Here is a 13,457-nt window from a genome sequence, read left to right as displayed (position 1 = left end):
TTTGGCTTCGACCTCCCGCAATATGTGGTCCAAGTTGTCTTCTACGTGGCCTTACAAATCAGTTCAAAGTAAAGAATAATCACAATTAACCGAAAAAGGATAAAAGAAGTAATATGATCCAGGGGGAAGGTCTCCGCTTACTAGGACTGGAGTTTTAGCAAAGGGGTTTGGGGCGTTCTCCATGGCGGCCCCGAAATCAAGGAAAGAAGGCTCTTCCCCAGTTGGGGGGTACCCCTGAACTAAGAATTGTTCTTTGCAAGTCATAAAGCCATGCTCAGAGAAAGGCCCTGCTGCTTTTGGCAGCTCTTGCTGGTACTGCATGGATTTCTTAAATTTGTCAAGATAGCTCGCCCAGTAAGCCTCCAGATAATGTGCTAGCCTTCCTTAGTGTCGGGAAAAACCAGCATAGCCTTCGCCATAGCTATTTTAATTGCCCACTCATGCTCAACAACCTCTTTCTACAGCTTCTTTAGATCCTTTTGTAATTGTTGGCAGCGACCGGTGGCCACTTTCTCCACTCCTTCAATTTTGCATTCTTAGTGCCGAGGGTTCCACCCTTTTCTCTAACTTCTACATCTATACTTCGCTTTAAGGGATTGGGGGGTCTCTTGGGTTTGCGAAAAGAGCTCCTCACATATGGAAATCGCCTGCAAATAGAGAAGAACATCAAAAAGTATTGTTAAGAAAATAGCCAAACTAAAGAGTACCTTGAGCATGTATGAAGAAGTTAACCCCTCCAACTCCCCTCGAGGCATAGGTGACAGTAGGTTTCTATCTCCTTAAGACAACATCATCAGTCCAACCACCAAAGGGGAATTATTCTCTCTTTTTTGCTCCAAGGACTGGCGGGTATAACAGTTCGAGAATGCGCAAGAAAACTTGAGGGGGACACCCTTTTCATCCTTGAGAGGGGGTGGAGGGGAAGGCCCAGAAGAGAGTTTAGTAGAGGTAGTTAGAGGGTACCTAAGGAAATCATCCTCGTCTTTTTAGAAGAACCTCCAACGGTAACCCTTGGTGAAGTCGAAGTAGGCCACTTCCCCTTATATTCACTAGATAAGGGGGTCCCCCTAAGAGATCTAGAAGGGGGGTTCCCCCAGCATGGACCCTAGAAGTATGTTTGTTAAACATGATATTTGTTGTCAAAGAAACATAACAAAATGCAGTTATGATCAAGATTGAATAAAATAATCAAAAGTATAAAGGGAATATAAAGTACCAAGGGAGTTCCCGAAAGCTTCCACCCTGGGACTCAAGCCAAAATGCTCCAGAAGTCTCTCATCAAATAAGGACCAACAATTTTAAGGGTCCTCGTTCAAAAATGTCTGGTAAAGAAACAAGGCAACACTCCTTTCCCCAATGTTTATGGAGGGGGGAGCCTCCTGAATCCAACAATTTGGGAAGTTCCAACGACAAGAAGACAGGACAAAAAGAAACTTTTCTTTCAATTTTTAGGGGGATTAGGAGCAAGTAAAAAAGACACCTCAGGCCGAGCAATGAAGAGGAAAAAACCCATTTTAGCACGTTTCAAATGAAAACACTGAGCAAAAATATCAGCAGTAACATGGAACTCACAGAAGCAAAAAATCATAAAAGAATTAGCCAAAATTCTAAAGAACTTAGGAACAAACTGGTTCAAGGGAACTTAAAAACAACAAGCAACATCAAAGGAAAAGGAAGGGATAGGAAAGCACAAAGCCAACCATATCTGAGCAGAAGAAACACAAACAGTTGGGAGGGAGAGAATGTGGGACACTCGTAGGGGAAGGGATATAAATAGTGAAAGTAGTGAATTCGCATATCAACTCATCCACCTAGGAGTTTTAAGACTAGAAGACTCCCAATTTATTGACTATACGGGGTCCTCCCTCTCCTCTTCCTCGGGGGAGGATCCTTTCCCTTCATTCCCCCCGACCTCATCCTCCTTATCTATTACGCAGTGAGTAGCTGCCGCTACTTGTTGCAGACTCCGCCTCTGGGTCGAAGTAGCTTCTGAGGGGTCATCGTCTGGGAAGATCTCCTTAACATAATGAACAGATTCATATGAAGACACCATAAGAGGGAGTCAAGAAGAAAAACTTCAAAAAAGTTGAAAAAGGAAGATGATACTCACAAATAACTGATATACATATATATACCTTGTATGGATGTACTAGAATGTGTCTACGTACATTCTATAATCCATAAGGTAACAAATCCTTTATTCCAAATAAAGAATGACTAGCATGACACTTTCCAAAAACTGAAATTGTTAGTCAATTACTTCCTTTCCTAGAATTATCCAACAAGTTTAATTAGGGGTGTTTGGCTGATTTTAATAAAATAAAATACAAGGATTTAAGCCCATCATATATTTAAGCTAATTAAATGCATGAGCCCAATAAGTCTTTATTAATTAATAAGTGCATCTTATTAAATAATAAGAGCAAGCCCAATATAAATTAATCCTATTAATTTATTCTTGGGTTCCTACATCTAATGGATCCCTCTCATTTAGTAGTCATTCAATTACTTATGGAATTAATTAATTCTCAATTAATTCCTCGTCCCTTTTCGGTGATTTGTGTGCGACTCTTTAAATTTACCTTTCAAGTAGACTTGGACTAATGTCAAACACTATTATCAAGAAAGCTCGTCACCATGAGTGCCATTTAGCGACGGTCTATGGTTAGAGAGTAGCCAAATATCCATGTGAACTTTTAGGCTCTTGAGTTCATACGGATACATTCATTCCGTCTACCATCGCCCGGCCTTAATTAGGTGTCGGCTCTCATCCTGGATTTAGCGTCTATTCTTAATACTTGAGATCACGTTACGCTAAATTGCTCAACACAAGAATCTCTTTTCCTATTCAATCAATGACTGTGGCCATAGGTTTATAGAGTGTAAACGCATCTCCAAGTGCATAGGAGATACCTCTGTCATGTTTTGATAGGGGACAAATCCTCTTCTCAAAACTCACTGTCCTTGCTATATATTCCGACTGCACCAGATAAGGCTTATGATGATTGTGTGTGTGACACAAACACCTCTCGCACAGACCCAAGATAGAGTCATCGTATTCGCGTGACTGCCGTGATTCCTCAAGTCCGAGGACTACTTCCATACTGTCGGAGCCAGGGACTCAAGTCATGCCGAACAAGCCTCTAAGGCTTCAATATAACGATCCCCCACGATTCAGTTCAGTCAGTTGACTACCTTGTCAACTAATCCTCTAAAATTGCATAGACGTCCAATGTCTCTCGACAAACACGCACTCATCTAATGAATGCAATATTCAATGCAAGTCTCAGTAGGACTCACGATGCCCAGTTTCAAGGTCCTCAACTTCGAACATTTCAGATCAACCCTGAGAAGTTGGATTATTAGCCGTCATCCAATGCACAACCCAACTACATGGGTTACAAAGTGGTTTGTGGGCGTCAATTATGATGTCAAAAAGCAGTGCTTGATGTGATTTGGTAAGAACAACATATACAAGTGCCGAAGACGTACCATATTCGTTGGAAGAACGCTGCTTAAATAAAGATTGCTTGAATGATTTTCAAAACCTCCAATCTAATTGAATTGGTCACTTATTCCAATACATGAATCCATGATGATGACGGGTCGTTGAAAAATTACCAGGCTCAGCCCAAGAGTGAAACCTAGTAGACTAAGATCGGCCTAAGAAGGAGGCGTGGTATGCGGCCTGCCTTCCAAGTTCAGCCCTTGGGGAAGGGAGGTGCCCTCAAGAAGCTAGATTCCTTGGCCTAGAAGGACTCCTTGCAGAAGTAGGAGTCCTCCTCCAACCAAAGACGTGTTGCTCAAGCTAATGAGGAGATAAAATCGTGCCTTATCACCTAATTTTCACCTTCTTTATCGAAAATGCAGGTCACCCCGAAGTTCCTGCGAAGAGGGACTCTTTCTTTATAAATACAGGCAGCACCCCTTAACACGGATACTTGCAGCCCCCTAACAAACAGACCTTCAAGAAGCTGGAAACTGTCTTGCTATTCCGCTGCAACTCTCAACTCGTGCTTTAGTCATATTTTACTCACGAAATCCTTATTTTTATTTTAGGTTCTCATTTCAGCACCCCTCAATAGAGACACCTTGAGTCCACGCCTTCTTTAGTCCTCCAACAGGGACACATTCAATCCTCCAACAGGGACACCTTCTTCATCCTCCAACTCGACACCTTCAATCCCTCTACCAGGACCCCCTCCAAAATATGGAAACACCACTCTTTATTCTTGCTTTAGTATTCGAATTGCACTCTTAGCATAATTTCTCTCACGAAATTGCTTACTCTGTCACGATTTCTCATTATATTTTATTTCTTACAATTATTTCTCCTAAATTCGATACTAACTGTGGTGTTGGAGTCTAACGCCTTTTTTGCAAGTTTTTCCTTCAGAATTGACATTCGTTTCGACCAAAGTTTTGAGCATAGTCCATATCAAATTGGACTCATGTGTTTTTTGAACGGATCAGCCACCAAGGCCGAAAGGCACACACCGGTTTCTAAACCAAAAAAACACACACCACAAAGGCCTGCCCACAAAAGGACTAAACTCGCCACAAAAAGCTCAGTCACTCAGCCACCAAGGCCGATCACATAGACCACCAAACCATTTAGGTTTCTCACTCGGAACCACAATGAACTACTTAAAACCATACAAATTTTCCACTTAGGAATAAGGTTCACGAAAAACTTTTTTAGAAGAGAAGAATAAGCTTTTCAATTTCTAGTTCTTCTCCATTTGAAAGCCACTAGGGGTATTTATAGATGTAGGACATAGAAAATTGAGAAAGACATTGATTATCGGAGAGAGAGGTAAACACCGAAGGGGGATTCTAGAGAGAAAAATGGAAAGGGAAACAAGGAGGTAGAGAGAGAGATACAGATTAGATTTAGGGTTGCTGCAAAATGGGGGGGGGGGGGAGATAAATAACCAAGGGAGACGGGTCACGTAAATAGGCTGGGCCAATGAATGGGCTGAAATAGTAGAGTGGGCTGGATCGAGGAATAGGCCACGGCAGTAGTGGAATGAGCTAGCTTTCCAAGTGTGTGGGCCTAAGGGGGGTGTGGGCTTGAACCTACCAATTTGATCCTTGGCCATAATTTCCCCACAAAAATATTTTAGTAGTTTGATAAGTTATTTATTTTCCGATCATTCTCTTTCATTGACTTAAATATAATAAAAATTTAAATTATGTACACGCAAAAGTGTGTTATGACTGCTTTAAAATATATCATAACTAAAAATAAAATATATAAATCAAAAAAAAAGAAAGAAAGAAAAAGAAAAGAAAGAAAGAAAAGAAAAGAAAATAAACTTAAAAGGTACTATTGATACAACTAAAAAATTGGTGTAATAGTATGACAAGCTAATGGTTGTAAGTTAAAGTGTTTTTTTTTATGCTAACCATCATAGTACGTCGTGTTTGTGTGTAAAGAATCAAAAAATTATTAATTGCCATTTATGAGAATTTTTTTTATGTTAATATAGATATATTCACGTACATAATAATAATAATAATAATAATAGGAGCAGAAAAAAAAAATGAAGAATGCATAATATTTGTTTCGCATATGCTATTTATTATTATTGGGAGAAAGGTCCAAATTTCCCAAACCCCCAGCATGATCCTCCTCTTTCTTTCAGTTTCATAGACAGAGATAGATGTCTCCTCTTTCTCTCTCACTCACCACTTCCAATTTCTCCTCGAATTTGAAAACGACTGCTCCCCCAAAATCTCCCCTCTGCTAACTGCTTACTCATACTTCAATTTTTTAGTTTCTTTTCTCAAGAATCTTCAAGATGAGGCAACCCAACGGGGAGAGAGATTTGCCGGGGATTAACAGTCTGAACTCGCTGCTGAACCAGCATCAAATCCCATTTCAAGAAATCCATAATCATGGCCAGCCCCAGATGCTGCCCTCATCTAGCTTCGATCCGGCGTCGTCCCACGATGATTTTCTGGAGCAAATGCTCTCCTCCGTGCCTTCTTCCGCCGCCTCCTCCTTCCCCTGGGCCGACGACCAGGGGGCGACGGGTATGGTGGGAAACTTGGAGGAGCCGTCAGCGGCGGTGTTGGCTTCGAAGATGAGGCAGCAACAGATCAGCAATGGTGCCGCCAAGGCTTTGCTGCTTCAACAGCAGTTGTTGCTCTCCAGAGGCCTCGCCGCGGCCGCCAATGGGCAGATGCCTCATGCTGACCACAACGACGTCGTCGATGCTCCCTCCTTCAATTCTGCTAATCTGGTCAGCTTTTCTTTCCTTTTGAGGGGAAAAACAAAAATTAAAAGCACAATCACTGTTAAATTATTGAGTAAATTATTCGGGAATAAATACAGGCTAACGATGCATCAGTTAAAGCTCTCTTCAGTGGTTTCTCCGGATCCCTTGGTCAAACTTCAAATCATGCTCAGCATTTCCACAACCCTCAGGTTTTCCATATATATATATATGTGTGTGTGTGTGTGTTATCTTTATTCCTCGTATTTTATTTCAATAATTTTTCAGGAAAGTTTCTGTTATCAGTTTGTCTCTCAGAAATTGCAGAATGATAATTGAATTTTCTAATGCAAATTAACAGGGAGGAGGAGCACTGCCGCAGACCCAGAATTTTGGAGCCCCGGCGACTCCAGCGATGAGTCAGCCGGCGGCGAGCGGTTCTAGCGGTGGAGGGGCGGCGGGACAGCCGAGGCAAAGAGTGAGAGCGAGAAGAGGACAGGCTACTGACCCTCACAGCATCGCTGAAAGAGTACGAACCGCTATACTACAGAAACATTTTCTCTTTCTTTTTTTTCCCTACTCTCGAAATTGATATCATTTATGTCAATTCTTGCTTTTGTTTGTTTCTGATTGTTTGAGCGAATATTTCCTTCTGATTTTCCTTTCTTTAACTTTTTGCGTGAAAACGAAATGTGGGCAGTTACGGAGAGAGAGAATTGCGGAGAGAATGAAGGCTTTACAGGAGCTTGTACCCAATGCTAATAAGGTAGTACTCTCATTGCTCATTACTTTCTTGTTATTGTACTTGACTAATCCTTATGCCCATATTCTAACATTTACTACATCTCAGTATGTCATCAAACTGTCTAATCTTTAATTAATTATCTTTTTCTGTATAATTTACTACTCATTTATGAAAATTCGTCGAAACTCTGTTTCGAGCTCTTTATCAGCCAATGAAACTGCAGACTCACGTGGTGTTTAGTGAGTGATTAGTAAATAAATGAAAAGGGCATATCTCGCGGAACGTGTTGATCCTATTGTAATTGAAAGAGAATGTGTTTGGTGATGAAGAAAGTAAAGCTGGAAAGGATACAGTGAAGGAATCATATATTATCAGCTGATAATTAATTCCTGCAGACATTTTTATATTATGGTTTAAGTAGATTATTATCCTGATGATGGGATTGATTAATTGTTAATTATATAATGTTTTGGGATAGAGGTGTTGTCATCATATGAGATTAGGAGAGATTTATGTACATGATTCGGTGCAATTCTTGAATGACAGACAGACAAGGCCTCAATGCTGGATGAGATCATCGACTATGTCAAGTTCCTCCAGCTCCAAGTCAAAGTACTCTCTCTCTCTCTCTCTCTATATATATATATATATATATATTGCAAAGGATCTTTTTGGGTTGACAAATTGTTATGGAGAAGACAATATTAAAATTGTTAGGTTGTGAAGATGACAGGATGAGCTGTAGTGATAAACTATAGTTTTCCATTATTCTAATTCAAGAACCTTCATTTAAAATTAATTTCATTGATTTGATTTGTGTGTGAACAGGTTCTGAGTATGAGCAGATTAGGGGGTGCTGCAGCTGTTGCTCCTTTAGTTGCTGATAAGTCCACTGAGGTAAGATAGTTCATAATGCAAACCTTTTCCTCCAAGATTTAATTGTTTGGCATTTGGATTGGAGGAACATAGTGCATTAACTTGAGGCTTCCCCTTTTTTATATTATACCACCAATGTGTGACTGTTTGGTTCTTGAGAAAAATACTTATTCACTTAAAATGATAATATCTTTGACCCTTTTAGTGTTTTTTCCTTCATTTTTCTTGTCCAATTGAAGATTTGAATATAATTTTAGAAAAGTTCATTTTCAAAAATCAAGACATTTTCTGATATTTAATTATCATTTTAGTCCGTAGTTTGGATTGGATTACCCATATAGACAATGCTTGTAGTTGTACACACACACAATATATCATTGGTGTCGAAATTTCTCAATATAAGATTTCACTTTCCATTACCTTGTGGAAATTGATTCAAGAAACATATGCAGCTAAGATTTCATTATATGGGATAAATTAATTTAAAAAGTTAGGTGAAAAGAAAGAAGAGTTGGGGGAAAACATACCTGACTAATCACCACGAATGATTGTACCGAAAAAACATAAACTGGAAAGAAAAAGAGCTGCCAAAGCTGAAAACATTTCTTGAATAAAACCATACATCACCAACCCCACAACTGTTCCCTGCCCTTCAAAGAATTTCTCCATCACTGTATAACGACAAAAGCAAAAGGTACCACGCGTGGCCCCTTTCCCTGTTCCAAGATTCCACCTTTCCCCCTCTTTCATTTTTCTCACTTAGTCAAACCCTACTTGTTGGTTCTTTGATCTATGTGTGACCCTTTTAGTTAATCAGTGATTGCAAATCATTGTGCATAATTGAATACGTTTAAATCGTTAAGTCTTTGATGTTTTCGTATAATCTGTATAACGGGTTCTTGATTCCATGCATAAAAACTTCCATACTTGATATTAGAATCATGCTACATCAGCATAACATATTTTCCCTTGATTGTGGTGACAAATAATCTTTATCCAAATAAGAATTTCTTGCATGCTAAACTTCTAGTTATACACAGGGAAGGAGCGGTAACGGCATGCAAACAGCATCATCATCAAACGAGGGAATGACAGTGGCGGAGCAGCAGGTGGCTAAGCTGATGGAGGAGGACATGGGCTCCGCCATGCAGTATCTTCAAGGAAAGGGCCTTTGCCTCATGCCCATTTCTCTGGCCACCGCCATCTCCACCGCCACATCCCACTCCAGGAACCCCTTGGCGTCCTCCAACAACCCACTCCTAAACGGTGAGCCTGGTGGCCCCTCCTCGCCTAGCATGTCGGCTTTGACTGTGCAGTCTGCCACGATTGGCGGTGCCAGTGGTGGAGAAGTCTCCCTTAAAGACCCCACAGCCGCTTCCAAGAAGGAGTGATCCTAACTGGTTCTTTACCACATCTTGTAGGAAGAGAAGTGACCATCAAGTCTGTTGACAAAACAATAAAGGCCTTCATTCTTTTAGGTTTCTTGTTATATCATCATGCTTGTAAATGAGAGCTTTAACTGAAGCTAACAACTGTGAGAATCCCAATGGGCTTTGGGTTTTCTATGGTGGATCCGTTCCGCAATTTTAGTTTTACTTTTCACATTGGATCGCATCATATCATAGTCGATTCAAATATTCAATGATTGTGATTGAATCAAAAGAACGAATAACAGAACAGTGAGTTCTTGCAGCCATTAAATGATTAAGTTGTACTCACATCGCAATGACATTGTCATGTTAGAACAATATATTTTCCAATTACAATTAAATTTAATTTGTTTTTGTGAACTGCAATATAAAATAATTGAATTAAGTTATTTTCAGAGAAATTAACAGCACATAAAGTTCTTAAGCAACAGAAATCATCGTAAACTAATGTAATTGTTATAATACTTCGGCCCTTTTCAAAACGACTTTTTTTTTTTATTTTTTTAGAAATTAAACTTGCACCTCTTGTTTCGAAAATTTATACTTGCACCACAAAAGTAGCTCACCAACCAAGGTTTTTTCAAATCAGTGGCCCTTTGGGGGTAGATCTTCATTGACCTAGTACCATCAGTTTACAATTATACCTCTTTTTCATTAGCTTCAGCACACAAAATATCGATGTCAACACTTTTAAAGTTTGGTATAATTATATAACTTCTCTTAGTTTGAAAAATTATATCAAGTAACATTTATTTTTATTTAATAAATAAATTTTTTTGTTGCACAAAATTTATTCAATTTGTTGATATTAGTAAAAAATTAAATAAAAATTCATAGTTCACCCTAATTGACTTATTACTGACTAATTTCAAACTAAACAAATATATATATATTCAGTGAGACTCGAATCCATAACCTCAAATTTATTCAAGGGATCTCAAACTTAGCCATTACGTTAAGACATAATTGGTAGCTACTCCAATTCTCAAAGGTACAAATTTAAAAAGGGATAATTACATCGGCTTCCATGAGATTTGATATAACTAAATGTAGACCATCAGTGATTTGAAAAATTATATTACGACCAATAATGTTTGTTTCCGTCTAATAAATAGACTCCATTAGTGAAAATCGCCAAATATGCTAATATTAGCAAAATTTTTTAATGAAATTCAATATTTATCCCTGATTGACTTATTGCAGGTATAACAAATATTTTTCTGACTAGTCACTCTTATATACCTCCACACATGCATTAGAATGTGAAGATGTAATAATATGATATATATAGTTCGGTCAAAGAAAAATGTGTTAGTAATAAGTTAATCAAGAGAAAATAAATTTCTTCATTCAATCTTTTTCCTAATATCAATAAATTTAGTGAATTTTGACTAATGGTGAGATCTATTTGATAGAGGAAAATAAATATCAAAAATTAGATATAACATGTCAAATAATAAAAAAATTATGTATAATTACACCAAATTTTAATGAAGATAATGTAATTATCCCTACAATTTAAATGTCAAGAAAATAATTTCAACACTTTGGAGCTGGAGGGCACGTTCCCTAGTAGAAACTGGATTGTCAGTGACAACCACATATATAAATATATATATATATATATAGAACAATATCTTTGTGAAGGCTACATAATAATTCCAAGAATCTATGCTTTTATATAATTTTTTTTTTAATAATTAATTGTATGGTGGTACGTTCTTATATGACAAAATGGCATCGCACGTTGGTACGTTTTTTTATCACCAAATTTTGTGAATTAAACATCTAAGTTGTTCCAATTCTACCGGACATCATATCACATAGGAGAGTATTTGGCCAAATTTATTATCTAAAAATTAGATTTTAAAATTTCATATATTTTATAAAATATTACATTTTTTTTCAAAAATAAATTATTCAAGTTTTTAAGATAAATTACAATTAGAAAGTGTTAAGTAATGATAATATTATAATTACTGTAATAAAAATTTAAAAAATAAATTGATAATTCTTTACTATTTCGATAAGAGTTATTAGCTCCTAAATTTTTGAATCTTGTATGATCATTTTCTCCTAAGTATCAAATCGCATGTGAGTTTGGCGTGGTTTTTAGGGGTTATTTGGTTAAATTTATTATTTAGAAAATCTACAATTTCGTATATTTTAAAAAATATTTTTAATTGATACATCCTTTAATCGTTTTTTTCTAAATTCCAAAACAAAGTATGTGGGCACCTATTTCAAACAATTGATCCACGAGTAAGATATTCAATATATAATTTCAATTTTCATAAACTAATCTGCATGCCAAAAAGCAAGTTTAGTCCAACAAGATGACTCAAAGGATACTAAGGATTCCTTGTCGGACCTATCTACCTATATATACATAGCAGAAAGAAATTTGATCAAATTGATTCAATTTTGACCGAATACTAATTCCTGATAATTTTGAATTTTTAATTGAAACAAGAATTTCATTAGTTAGAGATTTTTTTTAATTTAAATATATTAAATATTGATTTTGTATTTATCTAAATCTTTTTTCAAAAACTTTAATTATATTTTTAATTATAAAAAATCTTATCGATTAAAATATTTATTTTGTATTTACCGAAAATCTTATTCTTGAAATTTCAATTATTACTTTTAGTTATAAAAAAATTCGAATTGATTAAAATATCTATATTGTGTTTATATCAAAGAGATTTTGTTTAATTTAAATATATTAAATATTAATTTTTTATTTATCCAAAAGCTTACTTTTGAAATTTTAATTATTATTTTTAATTATAAAAAATTCTTATTGATTAAAATATCTAGATTGTGTTTATCCGGAATCTTAACACCAATAATACACTATTAGTTTGTAGCTATCTTATATTTTAAGAGTAAATTTTATTTGATACTAATATTTTATTTAATTTTATGTTTGACTTAATTTGTACTTATCTTCACCTTGATTCAATTTTGTTGAGAAAGGAATTCCCAACCAAATCTGGAACCTGTAGTAGTTTTCTACCTTCAATTTAATTTCAAGATATTCAAATAGAATTTGCTTTACAGAGTTCTCCACAGTTCTATTTACCGCACATATATGGTGGTTTAGAGGTTGGTGAATTTATTATTCATGTTCTTCATTTTTGGATCCAATTTTCTTTCAGTATTGAATTGCAAACATTATTTTTGAATTCCTTTTTATTTTTCGATTCAATTTATACTTTTGCAACTTGATTGTGTATTTACATATATAGTGGTTTATATTTTTTGGTTTTTTTCTTAAATTTCTCTATTTATTGTGAATTGATGTGTAAAACCCCTAATTTTTTGAAAAAGACTATTTTGCCACTGAGATGCCTCAAAATTGCAGTTTTATCAAAAGACCCGCATTTTCCTAATCGGGTCGGGTCGCTTTCCCTGGGACACATGGCAAACATCTATTAGACCTAAAGATTCCCCAGATTTACACTATAAATACTCAATGCTTAGTATATTTATAGTACGCCTTTTCTACTACTATTTACTTTTTATCGCTCAGGTTCGGTAGCTCGAAAGCGACCTCCATACACGACTTTGATACCAAGCACTAACTTAAGAATCAGAGGGTTTTAGTTGGGGGCCACCCCACCAAGCCTAACGATCTGCTTCTCTTTTCTAAGGGCCCGAACATCAGTTTGGGAGAGGTAGCAGCCTCGTACCTCTTGGAGGACCAGTTCATCCGACCAAGGAGGTTGTACAGATTTCAACCCGGATCAGTTGGCGCCGTCTGTGGGAAAACTGAGAAGAGGACCTTTGACTTGGTTTGATTTGGTTTCGAGGTGATTAAAAGATTCAGATCTTCAAGAAGGAGAATTCGCCATGTCAGAATCATTAAGGCACGAGCACGGAGAACGAGTTCCTCTGCAATAAGAGGGGAGAATGTTGCATCTAATGAATGAAGAATTGCAACAGATGGCCGAAATAGCGAGCAGAAATGTTGTGGAGAACGATTACACCTGCTGCTAGGGAATCAGTGAGAAGGAGGTTGCTTGAAGAAAAGGAAAGAACGGTAGCAGACGACCACAGGGGAAGAACAAGTCGCTTGAAGCAGAACGTGGTGTTAATACCAAAAATCAGCCAAGCAAGAGAGACATCGACACAACATCTAGCAAGATTAGGACAAAGAGGGAACCAACGATATCGAGA

At 37.0% G+C, this 13,457-nt stretch overlaps 1 protein-coding gene across 1 annotated transcript; it reads left to right on the top strand.

Annotated features, from left to right (window-relative positions):
* Positions 1-5,596: 5,596 nt before the first annotated feature.
* Positions 5,597-9,444, top strand: LOC105162363 (bHLH transcription factor RHL1). Its single transcript, XM_011080365.3, has 7 exons — positions 5,597-6,248; positions 6,341-6,433; positions 6,583-6,750; positions 6,922-6,987; positions 7,513-7,578; positions 7,795-7,863; positions 8,883-9,444. The coding sequence occupies exons 1-7, from the start codon at positions 5,805-5,807 to the stop codon at positions 9,231-9,233; spliced, it is 1,257 nt and encodes a 418-aa protein (XP_011078667.1). The 5' UTR covers positions 5,597-5,804; the 3' UTR covers positions 9,234-9,444.
* The last annotated feature ends 4,013 nt before the right edge of the window (positions 9,445-13,457 follow it).

Source organism: Sesamum indicum, linkage group LG5, assembly GCF_026168435.1.
Source record: "Sesamum indicum cultivar Baizhima isolate 11 linkage group LG5, ASM2616843v1, whole genome shotgun sequence".
In the NCBI taxonomy this organism is placed as follows: Eukaryota; Viridiplantae; Streptophyta; class Magnoliopsida; order Lamiales; family Pedaliaceae; genus Sesamum; species Sesamum indicum.
The sequence above is the reverse complement of the archived record's forward strand: the minus strand, read 5'-3'. Positions and strand labels throughout refer to the sequence as shown.